At 39.8% G+C, this 27,953-nt stretch overlaps 1 protein-coding gene across 4 annotated transcripts in view; it reads right to left on the minus strand.

Moving 5' to 3' along the window:
* ESR1 (estrogen receptor 1) overlaps positions 1-27,953 on the minus strand; it is a 398,889-nt gene that overhangs the window by 181,970 nt on the left and 188,966 nt on the right. For all 4 annotated transcript variants that reach the window (XM_025294352.2, XM_025294351.2, XM_006080203.3 and 1 more), the window contains one exon: positions 23,023-23,139. In XM_025294352.2, the coding sequence (XP_025150137.1) occupies positions 23,023-23,139 (117 nt within the window). The remainder of the gene's footprint in view (positions 1-23,022; positions 23,140-27,953) is intronic.

The raw sequence follows: 27,953 nt of genomic DNA on the forward strand, positions 1-27,953 counted from the left end.
TTCCTTTGGAAACAAAAGTGGCCATAAATAGCCAAAACAGTTTTGAAGCAGAACAAAGTTTCTTCAAGAAGAATCAAAAAGTGAAAACAGTTATAAACTTATAGTTATTAAAACTATCATTTTATTGACAAACAGAGGAAAGAAATAGCAAAGAGAGCTCAGAATCAGATTCTCAGAATCAGAGCAGGATCTTCATATAAAAAGGAAGTAGCTTTACAAATCAATGGGGAAATAATGTATTATACAGTTAGTAGCTCTGGGACAATGTGATTATCCAAGTGCAAACAAAATAAAATTGTATTCTTTTGGCTTTTTGGAAATTTCTGAATTTTTTTCCCAAATATTTTTCATCCACAGTTGGTTGAATCTGTGGATGTGGAACCCACGATACAAAGGACTGACTGAATTTTATTCTTTTAATATTCTTAGTATTTTTGAAATTTATCTTACTAGAGTTTAAGTGTTTGGTTTGTCTTGTTATTTGTCTTTGTATCAGTGAAAGTGACAGTCACTCAGTTGTGTCCGACTCTTTGCAACCCCATGGACTATACAGTCCATGGAATTCTCCAGGCCAGAATATCGGAGTGGGTAGCCTTTCTCTTCTCCAGGAGATCTTCCCAACCCAGGGATAGAACCCAGTCTCCCGCATTGCAGGCAGATTCTTTACCAGCTGAGTCACCAGGGAAGCCCAGGAATAGTGGAGTGAGTAGCCTTTCCCTTCTCCAGGGGATCTTCCTGACCCAGGAATCGAACCGGGGTTTCCTGCATTGCAGACGAATTATTTACCAACTAGCCATCAGGGAAACCCATCTTTGTATCAGATGATTCTCTAATTTTTGTCTTAATTTAAATAAATAAGTCACTGAGTACTTATTTCCCTACCTCCCAGCGGCTTACATTTCAAAAATGTCGATTATCTGACAGACGTGGATGGGTACTTTTCTGACCCATTACCATTACTAAAAGCCAAAAACTGACATTGCTTTGGGAGTAAACAGCACATCCACTTGAAGGGAATCAGTTCCACATGTGCAACATTTAATTTTGGGAAGGGCTGGAGTAAATAAGTGGTGAACTGAAGCCCTGGAGCAAACATAGCTAAGTTATTCCAAAATCAATTATTATTAAGAAAATGCTTAAAACTTATTTTTAAAGAAATCTTTCATTTAATGAATTGAAACCATATTGAGAAAGAGAGAGGGAGACAATAAAAATGTGCATAAATATAGTCTGGTTGTTTTTGTTTGTTTGTTTGTTTTAAATATAGTTAACATCTGTCTGCAATAAAGAATACCTGGAAAACTCATTATGAAGCCAACATACTATAATATTTTACAGAAACTTTCCATGTATAGCAAAATGTATACTTCGAATCCTCAAGGAACAAAATAATGAACACAAAAGTATTGGCTAAAGGAAAAACAGGGATTATACAACAGTAAAGATGCTATACCTAGAACTTCTCAAGACAAATATCTATAAAAAGTGTCCTGGTGGCTCATCGGTAAAGAATTGGCTTGCAATGCAGAAGACACGGGTTCAACTTCTGGGTTGGGAAGATCCCCTGGAGAAGGAAATGACAATCCACTCCAATATTCTTGCCTGGGAATTCCCACGGACAGCAGAGCCTGGTGGGCTACAGTCTATGGGGTCACGACTTAGCAACTAAACAACAATAAAAAGTTTTAGCAAGCAACAATTTAGTTCATACCTGTGATACTGAATACTACAAAAATAATCCCATAATGAGGAAATTATAACTTAATAAACTTGTAAATGGCTTCTTTTTACTTCCTAAAAATTTCTTTTCTTTGACTTAATCAATGTATAGTTTTATATATTTGTCATGATAATTTCAAATAAATAATATTTGGTGTCATTATTTTTATGCCTAAAATTACATAATAATTTTCCACAGGTCTGTGTACTAGGCAAAAAGAGAGAGAGAGAAAGAAGGGGAAGGAGAGGTCCTTATGATTAGTGGTGTTACTTCAGTCATGCTTAGGGATCTGAACAACAGACTAATGCCAAGAGAATGACTTATCTAAGCACTAAGATAAACCACCTCTCCTCCTTTTTCCGTTATCATTAAACTCACCATCAATAACAACTATTTATAAGATGTCACTGTGCTACGAATAAAACAAGAATATGACAGTCTCTGCTTCCAGAAATTAAAAAGCCAACTGCATAGATATGCCTGCAATGCAGGAGACCAGGATTCGATTTCTGGGTTGGGAAGATCCCTTGGAGAAGGAAATGGCAACCCACTCCAGTGTTCTTGCCTGGAGAATCCCATGGATAGAGGAGCCTGGCATGTTACAGTCTATGGGGCCACAAGAGTCGGACACAACTGAGTGACTAAGCACACACATAGATATGGGATGAATGTATTTTTGGCTCAACTCAACCTGGCACCTAGAAGATGAAACCTATATCCTATTCAATTAAGTGTTTAATAAACAAAGATACATTAAGTGCGGTGCCAGGCAGCTGGCTGGCTACTGGGGAACAGCACAATCAAAGAGGATCCAAAGCTAAGGGGCATGGACAGTCTGCCACTTGGGAGAAGATTCCAAGACAGTATTGAGGCCAGAGCTGAGTGGTATGCATAACCATGGCTAAGTGACAGCAAAGTCTAGACATGATTCAAGCAATGAGAAATGATCAGTCAGATAAATGACTTAGTAGTCAAAAATCAAAGCTTTATGTAGATGGGATCATGCCAAAGAGTCAAAATGAAAGTGAGGAGGCAGAAGGTAGACAATGAAGTAAACATATGTTAAAGTCAAAGGCAGTGAGGCCAAGCAGCAGTCAAGTGCCAAGATGGCAGAAACCAGTCTCCTGCAGTTGGAACTGACTGCCCACCACTGTATTCAGCTTGTCCTTAGACTGGCAAGGTTCAAGATGTTCAGTACCTGGCTTAACACCAGAATTCTGACAGCAGATCACAGGTGGACGAACATAGAGCCTGTTAGAGGGAAGAAAGTCAGGAAGAGAAAAACAACTATCGTATAATAACATGAAATTAGAAAAATGGTACTGATGAATCCATTTGCAGGGCAGGAATAGAGATGCAGACATAGAGAACAGACTTATGGACACAGTGGGGGAAAGAGAGGATGGAACAAATTGGGAAAACAGCATTGAAATATATAAATTACTGTAAAACAGACAGCCAGGGGGGGGTTGCTGTACAACACAAGGGGCTCAGCTCAGTGCTCTCTGATGACCAGAGGGGTGGGATGGAGGCGGGTGAGATGGAGACACAAAAGGAGGGGACATATGTATATTTATGGCTAATTTATATTTTCGTAAGGCAGAAACCAACACAGCATTGTAGAGCAATTATTCTCCAAGAAATACATTAAAATAAATTTTAAAAAATAGATGTGATTCAGAAGGTAACCCTTATAGCAGAAAGCTAAGAGGAACTAAAGAACCTCTTGATGAAAGTGAAAGAGGAGAGCAAAAAAAGCTGGCTTAAAACTCAACATTCAAAAAACAAAGATCATGGCATCTGGTCCCATCACTTCAAGACAAACATATGGGGAAACAATGGAAACAGCGACAGACTTGATTTACTTGGCTCCAGAATCACTAAAGATGGTGACTGCAGTCATGAAATTAAAAGATGTTTGCTCCTTGGAAGAAAAGCTATGACAAACCTAGACAGCATATTAAAAAGTAGAGATATGACTTTACCAACAAAGGTCTGTATGGTCAAAGCTATGGTTTTTCCAGTAGTCATGTATGGATGTGAGAGTTGGACCATAAAGAAAGCTGAGAGCCAAAGCACTGATGCTTTTTAACCATGGTGTTGGAGAAGACTCTTGAGAATCCCTTGGACTGCAAAGAAATCAAAGAAGTAATCCTAAAGGAAATCAGTCCTGAATATTCATTGGAAGGATTGATGTTGAAGCTGAAACTCCGATACTTTGGCCTCCTGATGCAAAGAACTGATTCATAGGAAAAAACCCTGATGCTGGGAAAGATTGAGGGCAGGAGGAGAAGGGGATGACAAGAGGTTGAGATGGCTGGATGGCACCACTGACTTGATGGACATGAGTTTGAGCAAACTCCAGGAGTTGGTGCTGCAGTCCTTGGGGTCACAAAGAGTTGGACATGACTGAGCGACTGAACTGAACTGAGAAGTTAAGAACTCTGAATGCCAAGGTGGACAGGAGGTTAAATTACAGGTTCCTTGGGGTGAGGCAACTACATTTTACATATCACTGATTTTCCAAACTGAACTAAATACATAATAATTGATTGCTAAATAATTCTTAATTATAATAGTATAGTGGAATTGCATTTTATAGGGAGATTAGATTAAGTAGACAAGGCAAAAATTGAGTGTACTCTTTATCTTTTCAACTTCGTTTGAACATTCATTTTAAAATGGCTTTTTGCTTCAAATGAGAAAATAACATCTTTAGAACAAGGAAAACAATGTTTACAGTTTTCTTTTTGAACTCAAAATATTAACCATTACTTCCCAAGGTCATTAAAAGGGCCAAGTCTGGGAGAAATGCTACATATAAGAAAAGCTTATAATACAGAAACACCATGGCACAAACCATTCCTCTTTATTTCTCTTCCTCATTTGCTCCCCATCCCCTCCCCAAAGAGTGACCTTCAAAGCATCCAATAGGACGTAACATAAGCACCTAGGATGATCAACAGCATTTCTTAAACTGACATTACAGTTTTGGCAGTGGACTTTGCTAGATGACATCACTGGGAAAGCCCAGTTAGACGGAGTCCACACAGATACTCAGTGTTGCCTCATCTCTAGAGAACCTAGCGCCTGCCAGAAGCCTGTTTCTCATCTTCAGATGCCCGCCGGTGTTCACAGGTAACTGCATCCTGAAGTTACCTGTGCACAGTGGTCACTGGTCCAACCCAGAGGCGTAAGTGATTATATACTACACAACTAATAACTATAAACTGTTGCATTAATATTACTAACTTGTTGATAACTTTCAAACTCTACCATCAAAATCATTAAAGTCACTGAGTTTTCAGAGTAAAGACATGCTATTTCATGTCACATTTTTTTCAGAGGAAGTCAGCTTTATTCCAGCCTCTAGAAGATACTCTGCATTTAGAAGATACTCCAGTGGGAAGGGGAGGTCTATTATAAGTTAAGAGATCAGTTCAGTTCAGTCAGTCAAGTCTGACTCTTTGCGACTGCATGGACTTCAGCATGCCAGGCTTTGAGGAATAAGTGTTAGAAAAGAATATCTTTAAGGTACGTCTCTGAAAGTAACCAGGGAGAAAATCAGAAAACAGGACCACTGACCAAAGTGAATCAAGTAGAAATACTAACTGTCCTAAGCTATAAAATATTAAGGATGACATATAGACAATGTATTACAACTTTATTAGGTTTTTTTGTTTTAGTGTTTGGACTCATTTGTGGCCTTAGTAGCCTATAACTTTAACATCTTCGGGCATTACAGTACATAGCACCTCATCTGATTAGGTAGCACAAGACTAGTCAACCTGTCAACACAGAGTAACCATTTGCATCAGAGTTGTGGCCATTTGATGTTTTATAATAATGTCAGTCACAAATGTAAAGATACTCAGTATTTTGTGGGGGTTCTCTGATGCAGCCGTGCAAGTTATTATTCAAGAAAAGTCTCCCTGACCAGGCCTAATTAATGACAGACACCAGCTGATGCCACTGTTACAGGTAAGTCAAAACTCTGCCTTCTATTTAGAAAGACAAAGGTAACAAGTCTATGAAGAGTGATTTTCTCTTTTGGGTTAGGGTTAGGTTAACATCCCTTCACCTCCACACACATCCCCCCTCTATAACTTGTACCATTATCCATCTGTTCAACATCCTGCTTTGACCCATTTGTATGCACCAAGTAAAAATGGTTTTTAAGGGTTTGCTCAGTGCAGGGCAAGGGGGTAAGAGTGGATAAGTGAACAAAGTGACAAACAGAGGGAAAAAAGATTCCAAACTCTTTCTATTTAATGGAATGGCCTTCACAACACCTCTCAGGCTGGAAAAAGAGGTTGATGTAAAGAATTTGATTCTGGTGAAGAAAGACTTGTGTGCCTGAGTAAGGCAATTTTTTTGACTTAGCCCCACCCACTAACAGATTTTCCTAAAAATCTGTGGGATAATCAGAGAGGAAGCATATGCCTTCCTTTCCAAATGGGGGCAACGTGACTCCTTCCAGAAGGAAAGTTTACAACATTGACTCCAGAATTGGAAGCCGCCCCACCAGCCATTCTGAAACAGGCAGCTAGAGCAGCACACCCTGGAGCCTGTCAGGTCTCGAGTCCGATGTCTGAAGAGTGTTTTCATCCATTTCCACTTCAGTGAGGATCAGCAGTGTCCGGTGGCGGCAGTCAGCATTCTATCCTTTGAGAACAGCAATTGGCCTCAGATTAATGGCCTTCTTGTTGACTCCAGGATCATGGCAGGTGCTCACCACATCTGTCACGCTCGTAGAGAACTCAGGTGCCTCTTCAATGATCAGCCTGGGCGAGCCAACTTGGATTGCAATTCCCACATCTGCCAATTTGTCTAGGACACCCTGGAAATCTAAATTATGTCTTGAATTTGCTTGGGACAATGCAAGGCCCGCTCCATGACAAGTTGTTCTAAAGGTCTCAGTCATGGCCTGCTCAGTGCCAGTAAGAACACAGCTGCAGGCTCCCATGGTGCCACCAATGAGCACTGGTTGTCCAGTGAGCTGGTAATCAACTGCAGTGAGGGGATGGTGAGGAGGGAAGGCTTAGGTGGACCCCTTCCTGTGTACTAACAGAGTCTGCACCTTCCCATCCACAATATGTTGTTCTACTTTGGCAACATTGTGAGAAACATCATAGATCACATGTAGGTCCAAGTCATCAGGGGTTGCATTGAAGACCTTGACAAAAGCCTGACAGGTTAAGAAGGTCATGGAACAGCAGTTGACCCAGGCATGGTTCTTAGTTCAGTTCAGTTGCTCAGTTGTGTCCAACTCTTTGCCCATGGACTGCAGCATGCCAGGCTTCCCTGTCCATCACCACCTCCCAGAGCTTTCTTAAACTCTTGTCCATTGAGTTGGTGATGCCATCCAGCTATCTCATCCTCTGTCATTCCCTTCTCCTCCTGCCTGCAATCTTTCCTAGCATCAGGGTCTTTTCTAAGGAGTCAGCTCTTCGCACCAGGTGGCCAAAGTATTGGAGCTTCAGCTTCAGCATCAGTCTTTCCAATGAACATGCAGGACTGATTTCCTTTCTTAGCTGCTGCCATTGCCTTCAGGTAGTCCTGACCCTTTGGGGAAGCAATTCGAGCACAAGCCAACTGATGATCATTGACTATAATCCTCTCTCTCTTCATAGCTTTTCCCATAGCTATGAGAGCATCTGTGGCTTAGTGGCCCAAGCTTCTGCTTCCACTTTTGATCGTCACACACATCTGTCTCTTATGGCTGATGTTCATTTTCTTAGCAACAGACTCATTGAAAATCTCAGCAACAAGTTGGATTTCTACATAGTGGTTGCCTGCTCCCAGAGTTCCCAACTGGGGAAGGCTTCTTTTCTTAGTCCTCGCTGAGACTTTATTGGGGTCAGCTTGCAGCATCCTTCTGTACTCGTCACAGTGCTCCTTGTCCTCCGCCCAGGCATAGCCTTCTCTCAGGAATTAGTCTATACCCATCTCCAAGGCTTCCTCCAAGTCTTTGGCATTCATTGGGATGACACATTTTGACCCCACCCCAACAGGACTGTGGTCAAATATAGCTTAGACGAGTTTCTCCTTCACAGGCTGAACATCACTTTCGTCTAAATTGGTTCTCAGCAAGCAGACACCACAGTTAACGTCAAATCCAACACCATCTGGAGATACCACTGCTTCAGGGTCATTCATATCAAAGGCTGTCTTATTCCTAATAGCAAACCCATAAGCTGAATGGACATCAGGAAGACCAATGGATCGATGAACAATACCAGGCGGGGCAGCCACAGTGCCAATTTGTTTCATGGCTGGCAGAAAGGTACCAACACCACCATCTCGACAGGCATTCCTTAATTCTTCAAACATTAATTTTTCCAAAGCATCATTCACACAGCAAACTCCTTCAACCTGCATGTTGGGCATGAAGCCCTTCTTGATTCTCTAGCAGTTTTTATTGATCTTTTCTAAGAAGTGCAGCTCATCATTATAACAGCAACTCATGGTGGTGAAAACTCCTGACTTTGAGTGTACTCTTATTACTGTTGCAACCAACTTATATGGAGGGCTCACTACAGGCCAAATACAATAATAAAAGCTACAAATTAATTCTTGTACAACCATCTTAGGTAGGTATTATTAACCTCTCCCAGGTCTGGAGAGGTTAAGTATCTCATTCATGGTCACTCATTTCCAGGCAGAGCTAAATTTTGAAGCCAGGGAGACTGATTTTAAAAGCTAAAGACATAAACATCATATATGAAAAATAAAAGCTAACTTTTGTGTACCAACTTTTACTTACCACAATATAATTCATGCCTTTGATTCTTGGGAGAGGCTGATGACGCAGTTAATGGATTCACACAGCAATGTTTTCTGTGAGACTGGGACCCACAAAGAGATGGAAATAAATCTAGGATGGACAGGACTTAGCTTGGCAATAGGACATATCCCCATGAATATCAGCCAGAAGTTGAAAACACAAAATACAAAAGGTAAGCCAGCAAACTTGAGCTTGATTCCTGGGAGTACAAAGTATAATAGATATCACTAAGGTTGGAACTGGCGGATAACTGAGACAGCAGGAGTATTTAGGCCAACTTAAATTTCAGGTCTTTTGAGGGAAGGAAGAGGGTTGGTCACCTTTTAAGTGAAAGGTCTCTTTGCATCATAAGGTTGCCTAGACACTGTGTTAAGCAATTGTGTTTTACCCTTGTGTCTCCAAACACCTCCACGCGGTAAATGCTCAATAAAGTTTACCCTTATTTTAAATGATTTAGGCAAGAAGTTTGGAGTTGGCCTGACATTTGTTATATAAAATTTTCTAAGTAGGACTGCCAAAAATGTAATATAAAATAAATATGATAGTAACTAGTCTTAGCAAACTTTTAAAGATACAAACCCCTAAGTATAATTTTCATATTTCTCACTACTTTTATTTGCTCAGTCAAGCTTAAACTAAACCATGTGTTGTCGTCAGGTGTAACCAGAACCTTTCTTTCCACGTGTCTCATCACTTTACCTTTAAATCTCTTTTAGGGTTGGCATATATTTTCAAGATTTCTAAGACATCTCATCTCGTGTGTGTTGGTTTATACCTACTAGATAATTTTCCAAGCCAAAATCACCAGACTCATTTGTCTGGTATCTAATCAGGAACTTCTCAAAACACTATCTTTTCAGCCTCTTCCTTTCTCTGTTCCACAAAGCAGACACTGTAAAGTTTCACCAGCTCTTGGGACTCAAGTCGTAAGCATAACTTTGTTGTTGCTGTTTAGCTGCTCAGTCATGTCTGATTCTGTGACCCCATGGATTATAGCCCACCAGCCTCCTTTTCCATGGGATTTCTCAGCAAGAATACTGGAGTGAGTTGCCATTCTCTTCTCCAGGGGATCTGCCCAACTGAAGGATTGAACCCACCTCTGCAGTGGCAGGCAGATTCTTTAGCACTAGTGTTACCTGGGAAGCCCAACTACAATTAATACATCTCTAGAGATCAGTCCTGAGTGCTCTTTGGAAGGACTGATGTTGAAGCTGAAACTCCAATACTTTGGCCACCTGATGCAAAGAGCTGACTTATTCGAAAAGACCCTGATGCTGGGGGAAAGATTGAGGGCAGGAGAAGGGGACGACAGAGGATGAGATGGTTGGATGGCATCACCGACTCAATGGACATGATTTGGGGTAAATTCCGGGAGTTGACGATGGACGGGGAGGCCTGGTGTGCGGCAGTCCATGGGGTCACAGAGTCAGACATGACTGAGCAACTGAACTGAACTGAACTGAATACCAAAAAAAGAGGTTAGTTATCTTCTCAAAGCCCTATCTATCTCAACAAACTTTATTCTTGATCTGTTTGATGTAGTGATGTTATAGCCATCTGCGCCTATCACTAGAACATCAAACTCATTTTGGTGACACTCTTCACTCTGAAGACATTCGCTTTTCATGCTAATCAATGAAGAGAATAGCTTTGTCCATTCCAACCGGTTTTTCCAGTTGTTAGCTACTTTGAAAATTTAGCTTGAAATATTAATATTGATATGATAGCTACTTCCCAATATGTTCTTCATAATGGGACACTCATATACATAACTTTAGCTTTAGATTCTGACTCTGTCTTCATAAAATATAAAATTTAAGAATCAAAAGATGCTCTAGGGACCACTCAGTGCTAAGCTCCTATTTTTCACAAGTGAAAACTGAGTTCAGAAAAATTAAATGATCTGCCCAAGAGTCCTTGAAAGAGCCAGGTTCAGACTGGACCCTTAGCCAGCCCTCCTTTTTACTTGGCAAAGTTACCATTTTTTAATACTAGAATAGTCTAAATATTTTAAAAAAGAAAACAGATGGGCTTTCAACAAATATTGCCATTGTTATCTCAAAACAGTGAAAACCCTTGGCCTGAAGGAGAAAATGTCCTTTTAAAATTATATTAAGCAATAGGAAGTAATTAAATATTAAGTAATTCTTTTTCAAATAACCAGCACACTCTCCATATAAATTTATTTTGGTGCTTCTGTTGTGCAATTAAGCCAAATGTGTTAATATTTTTGTTGAAGAAGAACAGGATTTGGGGCCCACAGTAAGGTTTCCTAAGTCGTCATTTTGGTCTGTGTGATATTAGTATCTTACGCATGCATGTGTCTTTTTTCATGATGCTCTAAGTCCTCTAGGTCAGCGAGGTAGCGCTAGACAATGAAAAGAGCCGTGAACTCGGTGTCAGGAGTCTTGGCTTCTAGTCTGAGCAGCTATCTAGCTGTGTAACTTGGATAAGAACAATGAGCTGAAAAACAAAAAGATGGACTAGGTGATCTTTAAGTTCTTTCAGCCCTAAGCACCATTTATTATCCTAATCACAATCACTGAAATAAAAAGTAAACACATGAACATTTATGAGGTTTTAGGTTTATAGAACTTAAAAAGTAGCAATTTATTCATACAATTACTGCCCCCAAAGTTCTGCATCTTGTAAGTTCTATCCACAGAAAGGGTCCTTACATCATCTCAAGAATGATTTGCTTTTGCAAAAGCAAATTATAGGATATAAGAATGACCCAGTTCTGGAATTTTTGTAAATATCTGTCAGCATGTCTTTGAATTATGTCTCATTCAAGATGAGACATGGTTATCCTTGAAAAGGTAAATGAAGATCCCTCTTTCTGTCCTTTTAAAACAAAAGTGAAAGTGTTAGTTGCTCAGTCTTGTCTGATTCTTTACAACCCCATGGATGATAGCCTGCCAGCCTCCTCTGTTCACAGAATTTTCCAGAGAGAAGAACACTGGAGTGGGTTGCCATTTCCTTCTCCAGGGGATCTTGCTGACCCAGGGATCGAACTCAGGTCTCCTGCATTGCAGGCACATTCTTTACCATCTGAGCTACGAGGGAAGTCCAAACCTACATCTAAACGAATTAGTGAAATATGGCATATATAAAACAAGCCCCTATTTTTCCAGAATTACTGGCTCATATCTACTCCTGCGTTGTTTTTTTTTCCCCTATTGTGTCCACTCATCATGTGTATGGGGTGTGAACACAAAATTGACATCTGCATTCAGCACCCCAACACAGCTGTTAGCAATGCTGGATGGGGGTTCCTACACTGAGTATGGAAGAAGAATAAATGAACCATAGGTCCCTTCCAAGTGTAAGAGTTCATGATTCTCTATTTTTGAGTCCAAAATCTGAAAAGTTCATATTTCTGGTTGTGATAAGATTACAAAAATGGTTCCAATTTTGTAGCCTTTGCCACACAACTCTGAAAGCCTCTCTCACGAAGCCAAAGACCCAGCCATCTGACTGGCTTGGGGCCTTGGACATCAATGGATAATGCAAGCAAAAGCTTGGAATGGGCTTGCGGTCTGGGGCTTGTTCTCTTCCATGCCTCAGACCTACCATGAGAACATGCCCGGACAAGCCTGCTGGAGAATGGGAGACATGTGAAGAAAACTGAGTCATTCCAGGTGCTCCAGCCAAAACAGCCAGCTGACCTCCAGACCTCAGAGGGAACCCAGCCAATGCCAGCATCTAGGCCATCTCCTTGACATGTGAGTAAGAGATGCGTCTTGTTGTACTGCCATTGAGGTGCTGAGGTGAGGTTCTGCTATGCAGTAAAAGCTAACTCCTATACAGGTTTTAATTTCCAAGCAGATGTTCTTAATTAGAAAAACAGGACTCTTGACACTCAACCTATTCACAGCTCAACACTTAACAATGCACTTTTGGTTGTGCTCGTTCACTCTATTAAGTCGTGCATGCTACAACTATTTCTTGATTGTCTATTAGATGCAGGCACTGACCTAAGTGTTTGAAATGTCATTAGTGAACAAACAAGCATGTATGATTTGTTTGTAAACTTCCATCTGGAGCCTGTTTTATAGAGACAGATATCAAATAATAAATCATCTGAAATTAATTATGTGATGTATTAAAAGGTGGAAATGCAGGATGGGGACATGGGAAAACTGAGAGAACTGCAGGATGTGTGGATGAAACAAACTATCAATACAATGGTCAGGATAAACCTCACTGATAAATTGATAATGCAGCAGAATTTGAGAGAGGTTACATAGTTAGGTGGAGAAGGCAATGGCACCCCACTCCAGTACTCTTGCCTGGAAAATCCCATGGACGGAAGAGCCTAGTAGGCTATAGTCCATGGGGCTGCTAAGAGTCGGACATGACTGAGCGACTTCACTTTCACTTTTCACTTTCATGTATTGGAGAAGGAAATGGCAACCCACTCCAGTGTTCTTGCCTGGAGAATCACAGGGACGGCGGAGCCTGTTGGGCTGCCGTCTATGGGGTCGCACAGAGTCAGACACTACAGAAGCAACTTAGCAGCAGCAGCAGCACAGAGTTAGGTGCACAAGCATTTGGGGGCATGGCATTCCAGGGAGAAGGAAAAGTTAGAGTAAATGCTTCAAGACAAAAGTGCACCTAGCATTTAAAAATGCCCACAAGTTGGAGTGGAGGAAGCAGGACAGAGAGTAATAGGAAAAAAGGTGAAAGAAGTAAGAAGAGGGAGGAGACAGGGTCTTCTGGCCTCTGTAATGACATCAGCTGAGTGAACTGGGAAGCAATGCAAGGTTCTGAGAAGTGCTTGGATTATTTTCCATTTTTAACATATCTTTGGCGGCGGGGGAGGGGGTTGGGGGGGGTAAGGCTACAGGGAAGCAAGGAAAAAATCAAGTAGGACTTCAGCAATAAAGTGGGAGAAACATGATGTTATTTCAGACCAGAGTGGCAACAATAAAGGTGGGGAGAAGTGGTCAGAGTCCAAAAATATTTGAAGGCAGAGCCACCAGAACTTCCCAAATGTGAGGTATGGGAGAAAGAAAAGAGTTGAGGATAATTCAGTTTTGGGGGTCTGAACAGTTCAAAAGATGAAATTATCAGCTAAGATGAGAAGGATCACAGATAAAGCACATTGGAGGATAAAGACAAGAAATTCAGGTTTGAACAAATTGAGTTTGAGATATTTATTAGACACCCAAGTGAGGAACACACATTAGAAACCGTATATAGAAGTCATAAACTTGGGAGAAAGTCTGAGCTAAAGGTATAAACTGGACACATGTGCATGCTAAGTCACTTCAGTCGTGTCTGACTCTTTGCGACCTATGGCCTGAAACCCTCCAGGCTCCTCTCGCCATGGGATTCTCCAGGCAAGAATACTGGAGTGGGTGGCCATCCCCACCTCCAGGGAATCTTCCCAACCCAGGGATCTAACTTACGTCTTTTACATCTCCTGAATTGTCAGGCAGATTCTTTACCACTAGTACCACCTAGGAAGCCCATGAACTGGGCAGTCATCAGCATATACATGGTATTTAGAGCCATGGGACTAGGGAATACCAAAATGGAGTGAGAATGAACAGAGAACAGAAGAGTTCCCTGGACTGAATCCCGGGCCACTCCAACATTGAGAGTCAGGAAAGAAAATGAGAAACACTCAGAGAAGATCTAGAGAAAGAGACAAATCGGGTGGGGGGGGGGGGGGAGTACATTGTCCTGAGAGGTAAGTACAATCAGCACATTTAGGAGAAAATTATCTACTGTGTCCAATGCTGCTAATCTATCAGGAGGAGGACTAAGATTTGACTGCTGGATTTAACAAATTGAAAGTCATTGGTAACTCTGATGGAAGAAATCACTAATCAGTAAGGAAACAGTCTTTGAACTGAGATGATCCCATCATATTCTGCCAAATTTTTAAGAAAGTTGCTCAGCACATTAAAAGATCTGAAGGACGGAAACCCTGGGCTGCCTGCTATATTGTTTCATTCACCTGAATTTATTCATCTCTAAGCCAGGCTTCAGCAGTACGTGTACTGTGAACTTCCAGATGTTCAAGCTGGTTTTAGAAAAGGCAGAGGAACCAGAGATCAAATTGCCAACATCCGCTGGATCATGGGAAAAGCAAGAGAGTTCCAGAAAAACATCTATTTCTGCTTTATTGACTATGCCAAAGCCTTTGACTATGTGGATCACAATAAACTGTGGAAAATTCTGGAAGAGATGGGAATACCAGACCACCTGACCTGCCTCTTGAGAAATCTGTATGCAGGTCAGGAAGCAACAGTTAGAACTGGACATGGAACAACAGACTGGTTCCAAATAGGAAAAGGAGTCCGTCGAGGCTGTATATTGTCACCCTGCTTATTTAACTTCTATGCAGAGTACATCATGAGAAACGCTGGGCTGGAAGAAGCACAAGCTAGAATGAAGATTGCTGGGAGAAATATCAATCACCTCAGATATGCAGATGACACCAGCCTTATGGCAGAAAGTGAAGAGGAACTAAAAAGCCTCTTGATGAAAGTGAAAGAGCAGAGTGAAAAAGTTGGCTAAAAGCTCAACATTCAGAAAACGAAGATCATGGCATCTGGTCCCATCACTTCATGGAAAATAGATGGGGAAACAGTGGAAACAGTGTCAGACTTTATTTCTGGGAGCTCTAACATCACTGAAGATGGTGATTGCAGCCATGAAATTAAAAGACACTTACTCCTTGGAAGGAAAGTTATGACCAACCTAGATAGCATATTAAAAAACAGAGACATTACTTTGCCAACAAAGGTCTGTCTAGTCAAGGCTATGGTTTTTCCAATGGTCATGTTATGGATGTGAGAGTTGGACTGTGAAGAAAGCTGAGCGCCAAAGAACTGATGCTTTTAAACTGTGGTGTTGGAGAAGACTCTTGAGAGTCCCTTGGACTGCAAGGAGATCCAACCAGTCCATCCTAAAGGAGATCAGCCCTGGGTGTTCATTGGAAGAACTGATGCTGAAGCTGAAACTCCAATACTTTGGCCACCTCATGTGAAGAGCTGACTCATTGGAAAAGACCCTGATGCTGGGAGGGATTGGGGGCAGGAGGAGAAGGGGACGACAGAGGATGAGATGGCTGGATGGCATCACTGACTTGATGGACATGAGTCTGAGTGAACTCTGGGAGTTGGTGATGGACAGGGAGGCCTGGCGTGCTGTGATTCATGGTGTCACAGAGTCAGACACGACTGAGCGACTGAACTGAACTGAACTGAAGGTCCTGTATGTGATTCAGTGTATGTCTTTGTTTGAAAATGAAAAATGATAATAAGGAAGAAGTTTTGCTTGAATTAATTATTCATAATACAAAATAGTAAAAGATATTTTTAATATCATAAATATCTAAGTTGCTTCTTAAAACAACCAGAATCTCTTTGGTCAAGAGCAATTAGCTTCCCCTTAACATCTTTCTTAAATCAATTCCTAAACATGAATTCTCAACCCTGCCTTCTGAAAAAACTTGGATTCACATGCAGCTACAGTTCTCACAAGAATTGTTGGACTATCCCTAGGAAGAAATTCACATTTACATTTTTAATTCAGTGATTTGGTTCTCTGGTTATTAACTTTAATAAACACTTGACTATTTTGGTAAAGAAAAATAGCCAGTGTAGGATCAAAAGAAACCTAATTTTCTGGACTGAAATCCATCCTATCAATGAAACTAATTATAGTTACTCAGGACTATAATTATTAAGCTCAGAAAAACAGGAAACATTTTATTTTCCAGCTCTTCATTCGGCATCTCAGTTATTTGAAACACGTAATATACATTTCTCCATCTATATTATTAGTATCTTATTTCCTCACTTTAAGACTGTACTGTTAGTTAAATTTATTTATTGTTTGGGAGTATTTCTCGAAATTAAACTGCAACATTGTCACCAAAGTAAACAGTTAGTGACAATTATTACTTCATCTTTAATTTCTTCTTAGTATGTAAAAAGGAAGTACAACCAGGATGGTCAGTGCATGAGTCTTGCACATCAATTAATTTCGGATACCAATTTCCTCATCTGAAAAATGAAAACCTTTCCACCAACACACTTCTGAGTCTATGTGAGGAATTTTAGCCAGTTTGTGTAAATCTATGGCATCATAAAATGATAAAAAAACAAATCCCACTCATGAAGACATACTCAGCATAAAAGTATGCTTTTTGACACCAAAAAGTCAAAAAGAAAAAGCAGATGTAGCTTAGCCAGGGTTCGACTTTCTACAAAAGAATTAGATATTTATACCTAGAACTAGTGACAAAATGGCCATTCTCTTCCTCCCCACCCACCCCCCCAAAAAAAACACCTCTGTGATAGGGATTATTTTTAGGATGGAAGATATATAGGCATACTTCATCTTGCTATACTTTGAAGATACTGTATTTTTCACAAGTTAAAGACTTGTGGCAACACAAGCAAGTCTATTAGTGCCATTTTTTCAACAGTATTTACTCTCTTTCTGTCTCTGTGTTCCTTTTTGGTAATTTTCACAATATTTCAAGCTTTTTCTTTAATATTATATTTGTCATGGTGAACTGTAATCAGTGATCTGCGATGTTACTTTTATGGCTCACTAAAGACTCAGATCAAATTGCCAACGTCCACTGGATAATAAAAAAGCAAGAGAGTTCTAGAAAAACATCTACTTCTGCTTTATTGACTATGCCAAAGCCTTTGACTGTGTGGATCACAACAAACTGTGGAAAATTCTGAAAGAGATGGAAATACCAGACCACCGACCAGCCTCCTGAGAAATCCGTATGCAGGTCAAGAAGCAATACTTAGAACCAGACATGGAACAACAGACTGGTTCCCATTTAGGAAAGGAGTACTTCAAGGCTGTATATTGTCACCTTGCTTATTTAACTTACATGAAGAGTACATCATATGAAATGCTGGGCTGGATGAAGCACAAACTGGAATTAAGATTACCGGGAGAAATATCAATAACCTCAGATATGCAGATGACACCACCCTTATGGCAGAAAGTGAAGAGGAACTAAAGAATTTCTTGATGAAAGTGAAAGAGGAGAGTGAAAAAGTTGGCTTAAAACTCAACATTCAGAAAACGAAGATCATGGCATCTGGTCCCATCACTTCATGGCAAATAGATGGGGAAACAACAGAAATAGTGAGAGATTTTTTTTGGCGGGGGTGCTCCAAAATCACTGAAGATGGTGATTGCAGCCATGAAATTAAAAGATGCTTGCTCCTTGGAAGAAAAGCTATGACCAACCTAGACATCATTAAAAAACAGAGACATTACTTTGCCAACAAAGGTCCATCTAGTCAAAGCTATGGTTTTTCTAATAGTCATATATGGATGTGAGAGTTGGACCATGAAGAAAGTTGAACACTGAAGAATTGATGCTTTTGAACTGTGGTCTTGGAGAAGACTCCTGAGAATCCCTTGGACCACCAGATCCAACCAGTCCATCCTAAAGGAAATCAGTCCTGAATATTCATTGGCAGGACTGATGCTGAAGCTGAAGCTCCAATACTTTGGCCACCTGATGCGAAGAAATGACTCATTGGAAAAGACCCTGAGCTGGGAAAGACTGAAGGCAGGAGAAGGAAATGACAGAGGTTGAAACAGTTGGATAGCATCACCAACTCAATGGACATGAGTTTGAGCAAGCTCCGGGAATTGGTGATAGACAGGGAAGCCTGGCGTGCTGCAGTCCATGGGGTCACAGAGTTGGACACGACTGAGCGACTGAACTGAACTGAACTGAAAGACTCAGTGGATGGTTAGCTTTGTTTTTGTTTTTGTTTTTTTTCCTTAGCACTAATGTATTTCTTAATTGGGCTTCCCAGGTGACTCAGTGGGTAAAGAATCTGCCTGCAATGCAGGAGACATGGAGTAGACATCTTGGTCAGGAAGATCCCCTGGACAAGGAAATGGCAACCCACTCCAGTATTCCTGCCTGGGAAATCCCAAGGACAAAGAAGCCTGACAGGCTACAGTCTATGGGGTTGCAGAAGAGTCAGACGCAACTTAGTAACTAGACAACAACAAACATTTCTTAACTAGGTATGCACATTATTTTAGACAAAATAGAGTACAGTGTAGTGTAGACATGTCTTTTACATGCACTGGGAAACCAAAAAAATTTTTTTCTGTGATTCGCTTTATTGTGATATTTACCTCATCGTAGCGGTCTGGAACCACGCCTGCAGTATCTCCGAGGGCTGCCTGTAACCACTAACACTTGTGTGGTACTTTAATAAATACGTCACATAAATTGTGATCTTTACAAGAAACTTGTTAAGTACAAATTGTTTATTTTTATTTTACATCTGAGGATAATGAAACTCAATAAAAATGACTGTAACAGGATTGCTCAGCAAGTCTGAGGAGAAGCCAGTATTTGGACCAAGAATTCCATCTCTGAAGTTTTCCCCTTTCATTAACCCAAGATAGAAATTCCATGTTCTTGGATAATAATATTCGCTTTGGAAGTCAGATGGTCTGAGTAACACTCTGGGTTGAACTAAACCCAGTAGTGAATGGCCAAAGCTCTGAGCTTCCACTGACCAATGGTCTTCCATTCTCATCCTATCTTCCATCCTGGTCTTTAACTTGTTTTAAGGACTTTTATTTGTCACTTGATGAGCAAACGTCCTCTTTGTACAGTGAGGATACTGATGCAAGGGACTGGGTGTTTATTCATCTTTACACTCTCTGTAGTAGCTCACCCCTAAGCAGTCCTAAACTAATAACTATTTAAATGAACTATGCCATTAACTCATGGGGAAGGAAATTCTTGAACACTCACTTTGTGGCTTGTTTAGTGCTAGATCAGTAAACAGGACAGAGAAAGGAGCCCTCACCACTGTGGAGTTCATGGACAGATGTTGAACAATGAACAATAACAGTAATGAGAATTCAGGGAAGAGGTGTCTGCTATGAGAGGGAGAACACAAGGGGCTAATGTAGAGTGAGGCAACAGCGGAAAAAAAGAAAGTGAAAGTCGCTCAGTCATGTCCAACTCTTTGCCACCCCATGGACTATACAGTCCATGGAATTCTTCAGGCCAGAATACTGGAGTGGGTAGCCTTTCCCTACTCCAGGGGGTCTTCCCAACCCAGGGATCGAATCCAGGTCTCCTGCATTGCAGGCGGATTCTTTACCAGCTGAGCCACAAGGGAAGCCCAAGGCAACAGAGAGGCTCTCCCTAAAGAACAGACATTTAATCTGCCACTTAAGGTTGAGGAGGAGGGAGACAGATGAAAAGGAAAATGCAAGCTAGGCAGGAAAATGAGGAAACCAGCACTGGTACTAAGATGGGCAAGAGCATCCCCTAAAGCACGTCTTAAATCCTGCATCTGACTGAACCAATTTGCCTCAGGACCAAATCTAACAATGATGTTGGGATTTTCAGGGTACAGCAGGTATCATAAGAGATTAAAATAATTTCTTTGTGTAGATAAACCATGCACTCTTTTGGATCTCTAGAATACTTTAATAAACACATTCAGCCTTGCTCTAAAAGTAAGGGGTAAGTTTGTGGTTCTCTCTCTTTTATCTGAAATGAAACATTTTATTTCATATGTAGAGATTCAATATTATAATTGGTCTCTAGCCTGGTTCAGAAACTGGATTCTTGTGAAACTGGTAGGAAAACATTGTAAAGATTTATTTAGTCACAGCTGTTCTTTACAAGTAATTTCTGATTTTATAGTTGGTTATAACTGTACTTGCAGCTGTAAATAAAGTCTTTATTGGGTGGGATTTGGGGAGTTGTTACATAAGGTGTTATAAGGTTATGTGTCCTATCCCATAATTTAAATGTAATATAAATTACATTGCTTTATGGCAAGCACTATACACATAATTAAAATGAGATGTTTTCACAGCCTATAGTTTTACAATTTTAAAGCTTGCCATAAAACTTATACACATGGATAAACTGCCAGAAAGACACATGTTTTCATTTTATGCAGAGGGCTACTAACAACTGCTAAGGAATCTTATGGGAAATTGTTATGGACTGAATTGTGTCTCCTCAAAAAAATCAAATTGAAGCCTTAACCCTAGTACTTCAAAACAGTTCTAAATTTGGATATAGGCTCTTTAGAGATGTAATAAAGATTAAAAGAGGCCCTAAGGATGGGGTCCTAATCCAACATGACTGATGTCCTTCAAAGAAGAGAAAATACACACACACACACACACACACACACACCCCAGGGATGCACACACAGAGAAAAAAGGCCATGTGAGGGCAGAAAGAGAAGGGGACCATCTTAAACTAAGGGGAAAGGTCTAGGGTGAAACTGAACCTCCTAACAGCTTGATCTTAGACTTCCAGTCTTCAGAGCAATGAGATATCAATTTCTACGTTTAAGCTACCAGTCTATAGATTTTGTTATAGCAGGCTCAGAAAACTAATATAGTAGCAGACTAACACAGGTATATATTTTGCAGCCATAAATATAATGTACAAGAATATGCATATACACTTAGATTGGCTATGTGCAGTAATTATCCAAAGTCCCATTTGAAAACAGTGGGGAGATTTTTATTATGTCTTTGCATGTTAAATTTTTTGTTAGATTAAAAATGAATATGAATAATTTATATTTATGCAGTCAGACTGTATCTGGATGTTAATTAGGAAAAACAGAATTGTTTCTATGAAGTGGGATCAATGTATGGGTACCCTCAAAGGAAAAAAAAAATGTCCTGGACCTATTTACAAGTTGATTATTCCAGCTTTTAGAGAGAATTTAAGAGGCTGGGCTTAATCTACCTGTAATTGCCAAAGAAGAATATCAAACTTGGACTCATTCTTTCAAATTAAACTTTCTACATGTAGCTGTTATATTTCTGTCACTTATCAAGTTACCTTAAGAAGCTTTTTGTGAGTTTAATTAAGCCTGACTAATTCTCCAACAGTACAAAGAAAGATGAATTTCTTAAATATTTAATCCCTTTATGACTCAAAGTGTCATTTTCTGAATGTAACTGTTAAATTCTTGGAATTAATTACCCTTTGAATTAAAGTTGCTTTTTCAGACTCTCAAGACATATAGTCATAGCTCACACAATGTGTAAATCCAACATTTCATCTGTTCATCAAGAGAATTTATTCCAAATGTTGTATTCAAAAATCTCACCCCCCCCCCAAAAAAAATCTCAACCCAGTAGGTTTATTTATGACCACTAACTAAGGAATCTTTGCCTATAAGCTCAATTATATAATCATCAAGCATGATTGCTGGTTTTTCCTCTGCCTCCCACTTTGTCCAAGTATTAATGAGTTAAAGGTTAGCTGCCCTCTATTTACACAATCACTAATCTTTGTCATGGCAACTTTGCTCTCCTTAACCAATCTCAAGCCTCCTCTCCAGAAAGCTTTTCCCCATTATGCTCAGCAGGCAGCACCATCATAGGTCTGTCTCTCTTTGAGCATGCTGTGCTAAGTCCTCAGTCATGTCCGACTCTTTAAGACCCCATGGACTGTAGCCCGCCAGGCTCCTCTGTCCATGGGATTCTCCAGGTGAGAATACTGGAGTGGGTTGCCATTTCCTCCTTCAGGGGATCTTCCCCACCCAGGGATCGAACCCATGTCTCTTACATCTCCTGTATTGGCAGGCGGGTTCTTTACCGCTAGTGCCACCTACGCAGCCTTATATTACCGTACAACACTGGATGAGCCCATTCCTTTATTTACACATTCCCTCTTTGTTCTCTCCCGGTGTTCTGAAGGCTATTCAAGACTAAAAGTGCTCTTCAAAAGTAGATCCCAAAGAATACAAGGAAATCAATGAGGAAACTCTCTTTATGGAGCACCTAATACCCCCAGAACAAGACACTGGATTCCTGTACGAGAAAACTGGAAGACTGGATACATGAAGAGACAGAAAGCCATACATATACATACTCACAGCCAGAGAGACACAAGCACACGAGCACAAGTCCCAGCCACCTAGTGATGGTTAGTGCTTGGAAATCACTGCATTGTCCCCAGCACCACGCTAGACACGGAGATCATGGGAGCAGCTGGCTAACTCAACTTCTAAAGGAGAAAGCTGCCCGTCAATTGAAATTCAAATTTCCTAAGGAATATGAAGGGATTGAAAGATTATAAATTAGCCCTTTAGCTTTTACATATACAAGTCTCAACGAAGTGAAGGTGTCTTCCCAGATATCATGATCTAGCATTAGCAATCTAAAACAGTAACTGAAAAATATTTCTAGAATAACTCATTGAGCAGTTTTCCTTTTCTTTCACCACCACCTCCCACACATCTTGATTTTAAACATCATTATTTATATTAAAAATATGAAACACAAAATGGCATGCTCAAATTTCTAATTTTTTTAAGGAAATGTGTTATAAAATACTTTCATTGCAAAGAAAAATAAGAATAGGAAAAAAATTAATTAGAAGAGAAATCACTCCATTCCCACAGTTACCAGAATGGAAACAGCCAGCAGTGGGTGATGGACAAGGACATCATGGCAGGTGGGAAGGTGGGTGCCCCGGGCCCAAGGTACTTACCGCCTTTCATCATGCCCACTTCATAGCATTTGCGTAGCCGGCAGGCCTGACAGCTCTTCCTCCTGTTTTTATCAATCGTGCACTGGTTGGTGGCCGGACACATGTAGTCATTATGTCCTGTGAAAAGCAAGAGGACAGAATTAGTATTATTTCAGGAAATTTAGCTGGTCTGAATCTATAGGGAATCTACAGGGAAGCTGTCTAGAGGAGATTTTCCATCATCACTTACTTGACTTTCCCATGTTGCTACCTCAACCCACTGTCCTTTTTGTGTCCTTCTTGAAGTGCTAAAAACAAAAACAAAAACTCTCCTAGACTGAATTTCCACCTCTCCCACTTGCTTTGAGAGTTCTTTGTGAAAATCCATTTTGGTTCACAAAGCCTATATTTGGGGGCATAACGTTTTATATATATTCACAAAGTTAAGCTTTCTTAGTAGATAAACAACAGTTTGTTTGGTTGGTTTCTTTGACGCAGGCCACTTATCAAAATTGTTGTCCCAATAAAGTCATTAGAACTTCAGACAGAGTTTTGAAATGCTCTTTCTTAAAATATAATTTAAAGATTCTTTAAGCAGCTCTCCAAATGCAGCACAAAACACCTAAATTTAAGTCAGGGATGGTAGACTGGGGCAGTGGCCAAGTTCATCCTTTAATAAATTTGTCCATCACTTACTAGCTGAAGGACACTGAACAGGTTAGTTAACATCCCTAAATCACACTTCCCCACTCTAATCTAGAAAACACAAAGGCACCCACTATATAACGTCATATACATTATAACGTAAGACACATACTATGAGAACACATGTCACAGTTAATTTTTAGCCCAGTGCCCTGGGTCTGGCAAACACTGAATGAATATTTAGTCATTGTTGCTGCTGTTATTTCACTCTAAATCCTCTTTCTTTTCTCTCTTGTTTACTGAATCTCTCTCACTCAAAGGCTTCTTTCTCACTGGCTTTTACCACATCAGGCAGGTCTGTCCCACAAAAATGTTCCCCCTTAACCCACAACACTCGCCAACTTCTATCAGATATCCTGCTCCTCCTTCCAAGCTCAGCTCCTCACAGATGTCTACACCAGAGGTCTTCTTCCTCCTTTTCCTCCTGCCTGCCTCAGTCACATCAATCTGCTTTCCACTTTTGTCACTCCACAAACGTAGCTTCCTAGAAACCATCCATGACTTCAGTGGCTGAGTTCAACAGCCACTTTCAGCCCACTTCATGCTTGACCCATCAGAAGCATCTGACAGCTCCTCCTTCCTCTTGAAATATGCTTTCCCCTGGGCTTTTGTAACACAAAATGCTCCCAGCACTCTCTTTACCTCCCAGGCTGGGGCTTCCCAGACTTTGTAGATTTTCCTCCCTTATATTATTCCTCCTAATAATCCAGAGATGCCTGGGGCTCAACATCCAGGCCTTTTCTCTTCCTGTGACCCTGAATTCTCCCACCAGAAAATTCTGCCCCACATCTTTGGCTTTCATCGCCACTAAATGCAGATGACTCATAGACTTAAACTGCCACTCCAGTCCTCTTCTCTGAGTTTTGGGGAAAGATATCCAACTGGCCACATGAAGTTTCTGCTCTAAGATCTGGAAGTCACCTCCATTCCTCTACCCATCAAAAGAAGTCTGGCTGATAATATGCAGTATATTAAATTTACAAATCAAAAAGTATCATTAGCATAGTTTTATAAAGAAGTCCTTTTATAGAAGTCTAAATTCTTATACCTCTTTGGAAAACAACCTGAATTTAGACTAGAAAGATGATATGTACAGTTTTAAAATGTTTTCCGTTCACAAAAAAGGTAAGTGTATATGTGACCTTCTAATTCAGATTCTCTGTTTTAAGTTTCTATTTTCTCATTTACTAAGGGCAAGCCAGAACATGTAGTGAAACTACAGACCTCTTTGTCCTTTATTTAATTTAAGGGTCAGTCCAATTAGAGTAGGGTGGAGTGGGGAATTGACAAGAGAATACTGGTCTCATAAAACTTGATTCTATGTCTTTATTTTTTTTTTAATTTTTTTTTATTTTTAAACTTTACATAATTGTATTAGTTTTGCCAAATATCAAAATAAATCCACCACAACTCTGTCTTTAGATATACATTATAAAAGCCATTGTATAAACAAGCTTCAGATTAAATTAACATGTGCATTCCTCTATTGCATAATATGAAACAACAAACTAGTCAACAGAGTTGAAATTTCTTAACTTCAGTAAAAGACCACACATTGTCTCAAATACCCTCGCATAGTTATTTATCTTTAGAATCTTTCCTATTAACAGGGACAAATTGAAGAAATAATAGATCTAGAAATAAAATTTACCTGGGCAGATGTAAACTCTAAGTAAAAGTTTAAAATATTAAAACTCTAATATTCTTCTGACACGTCAAAGAAACTCTTAGTGTTTCATCTATGATGTTTGTGCAGGACATGTTAACTTATTTTAACTCTTAAAAATAAAACTAATACAATTATGTAAAGTTTAAAAACAAAATAAAATTAAAAATAAGTTTATATTAAGCCTTAGAAGTCAACAATCACTTGAATAAAAAAATTACTTTGATTCAGTTTCTCTCCCTAAAGCCAGATGTTTTGCAAGCCAGAAGATAGGAAAACTTGGGTTAGAAGTCATTTGGTTAAATCTTGTTTGGATTGGCCAGCCGTCATAGATGCGTATCTTTATAAAACCAAATGAAGTTCTTGAACTAACATGTTTAATAGACAAAACATGCTGGATTTGTACAATCAAATTCATCCCTTAACAAGAATTAAAATAGAGGCACAATAGAATCATGGTTGTAATGCCAACCTTTTGTGACAAGCTGGGTTTTCTCCTGCCTAAACTACATTAAATTTAGACTTGACAAATTGGCAACAAGAAACAATTAATAAGTATGTCTTTGATCTATACATTTAAAACAAAATTTTCTTAACCAAACACCATTAACCACTATTTGTCAGTCTTCAACTTACATCAGAAAAAAGAAAAACAAAAATTTTTGTTCCCTAGTGAGTATAATTTGGTCAAGGTGTGTTCTTAAAGCAATTTATTCAAGTTTCTTTAAGAAGAAACTTCTGTTTAAAGGCTATTATTTGAGCCTGTGAAAATAATGCAAGAGAAAAATCTTGCAGAAACCGAGTTCATTTAATACTCACACCAACTATATTAATGAAACATACAGTGTCTTTGCTGAAGAGACTGAAGAACTCGGTGTACCTATGACCAAATCAGCCCAAAAGTTCCTCTTGCACAGAATATGAAATGCAAGAGGACAAATCCATGATGTGAGCTGCAGGATTTAAGTCATAACCAGAAAACTTTAAATTACATATCAACTCTTTTTTTTTTTTCATTTATTTATTTTTTTAATTTTATTTTATTTTTAAACTTTACATAATTGTATTAGTTTTGCCAAATATATTTTATGATTTTTTTAAATAAATGAGCTCAATAAGATATACACAGTACTCTGGCGGAGAGGTGGGGGGGAATGCATTAAAATCAAGAAGACTCTGATGAGGTCAAGCAAAAACTCAAGTATGGAAGGTAGTGAAAGGTAAGAAATAAGGACTTAACATTTTTTATCTCACATATGAGCATTTAGCTAATTATTCATATTTTTAAGGCATGAAAATGAATTCTCAAATTAAAGACAATCTCCAGTCTTTAAGCAACCACAAATCCAAAAAAGGCCCAAATAAAGCTAATCCTATTTAAAAGCCTCATTGGAAGGTTCCAACAAAATAGTATTTCATTTTCAAAGTCCTGTTCTTTTATACCTGATTAATCCATAAATTTAGCTAACATCTATAAAGCTTAGTTAGCTTTAGAGTCTTTTCATTAAAGGCTTTCACAGGCTATTTGCATAAAATTAACTAGCATTTATTAAAATCTGAAGTATCCAAGAGTCATACACAAATTAAGGTGCCAAACAAGATGGTAAAATCAGTATTTCTTTCTCCTTCTAAGAATCAACATGCACTTATACAGTTTCAAATTTGATAGGAATCACATAATGTTATACATGCATGGCCCAAAGGAAGCCTCTAACTTTTCATTTTATCAGTGAAAGATGGTATTTTTCTTGAGGTGTTCAGGTACAAAAAACATGTCAAAATACACTTTTGAGATTTTTCACTGGGAAAATAAGAGTTTGACCATGAATTTTCAAAGCACTGAATATAAACAAGCAACCACTTCGACCTGAGAGGGGGCCTCCAGGTACTGCCCCTCCTCAGTTTGTTCATTTCACACTCATGCATGAGATCGTTTGATGAAACAGCCTGCTGCTGCTAAGTCACTTCAGTCGTGTCCGACTCTGTGCGACCCCACAGATGGCAGCTCACCAGGCTCCCCCGTCCCTGGATTCTCCAGGCAAGAACACTGGAGTGGGTTGCCATTTCCTTCTCCAATGCATGAAAGTGAAAAGTGAAAGTGAAGTCACTCAGTCGTGTCCGACTCTTAGCGACCCCATGGACTGCAGCCTACCAGGCTCCTCCAACCATGGGATTTTCCGGGCAAGAGTACTGGAGTGGGGTGCCATCGCCTTCTCTGGATGAAACAGCCTAGTGACTAAGAAAACTGACCCATTTGGGTACTGACTGGGCTCCCCTGGTGGCTCAGACAGTAAAGAATGCGCCTGCAATGCAGGAGACTGGTACTATGACGCACCAGGCACTGTGTTATACATGGATTAGTTCATTTAATTCCCCAGCAACTCTATGAGGAAGGGATTATATTAATCTCCCTTTTACAGAGGCAAAACTATGATAAACGTTATAAAGTCTGTTCAAAACCACACAGCAAGCAAGCAGCACAGATGGGTTTTGAAGCAAAGTATTCCTTATTCCAGAGATTGAACTCATGCATACGTGGAGAGCTCAACATCCCAAAAGGGCAAGATCTTCACTGGGAAAC

Source organism: Bubalus bubalis, chromosome 10 (assembly GCF_019923935.1).
Source record: "Bubalus bubalis isolate 160015118507 breed Murrah chromosome 10, NDDB_SH_1, whole genome shotgun sequence".
Classification (NCBI taxonomy): Eukaryota; Metazoa; Chordata; class Mammalia; order Artiodactyla; family Bovidae; genus Bubalus; species Bubalus bubalis.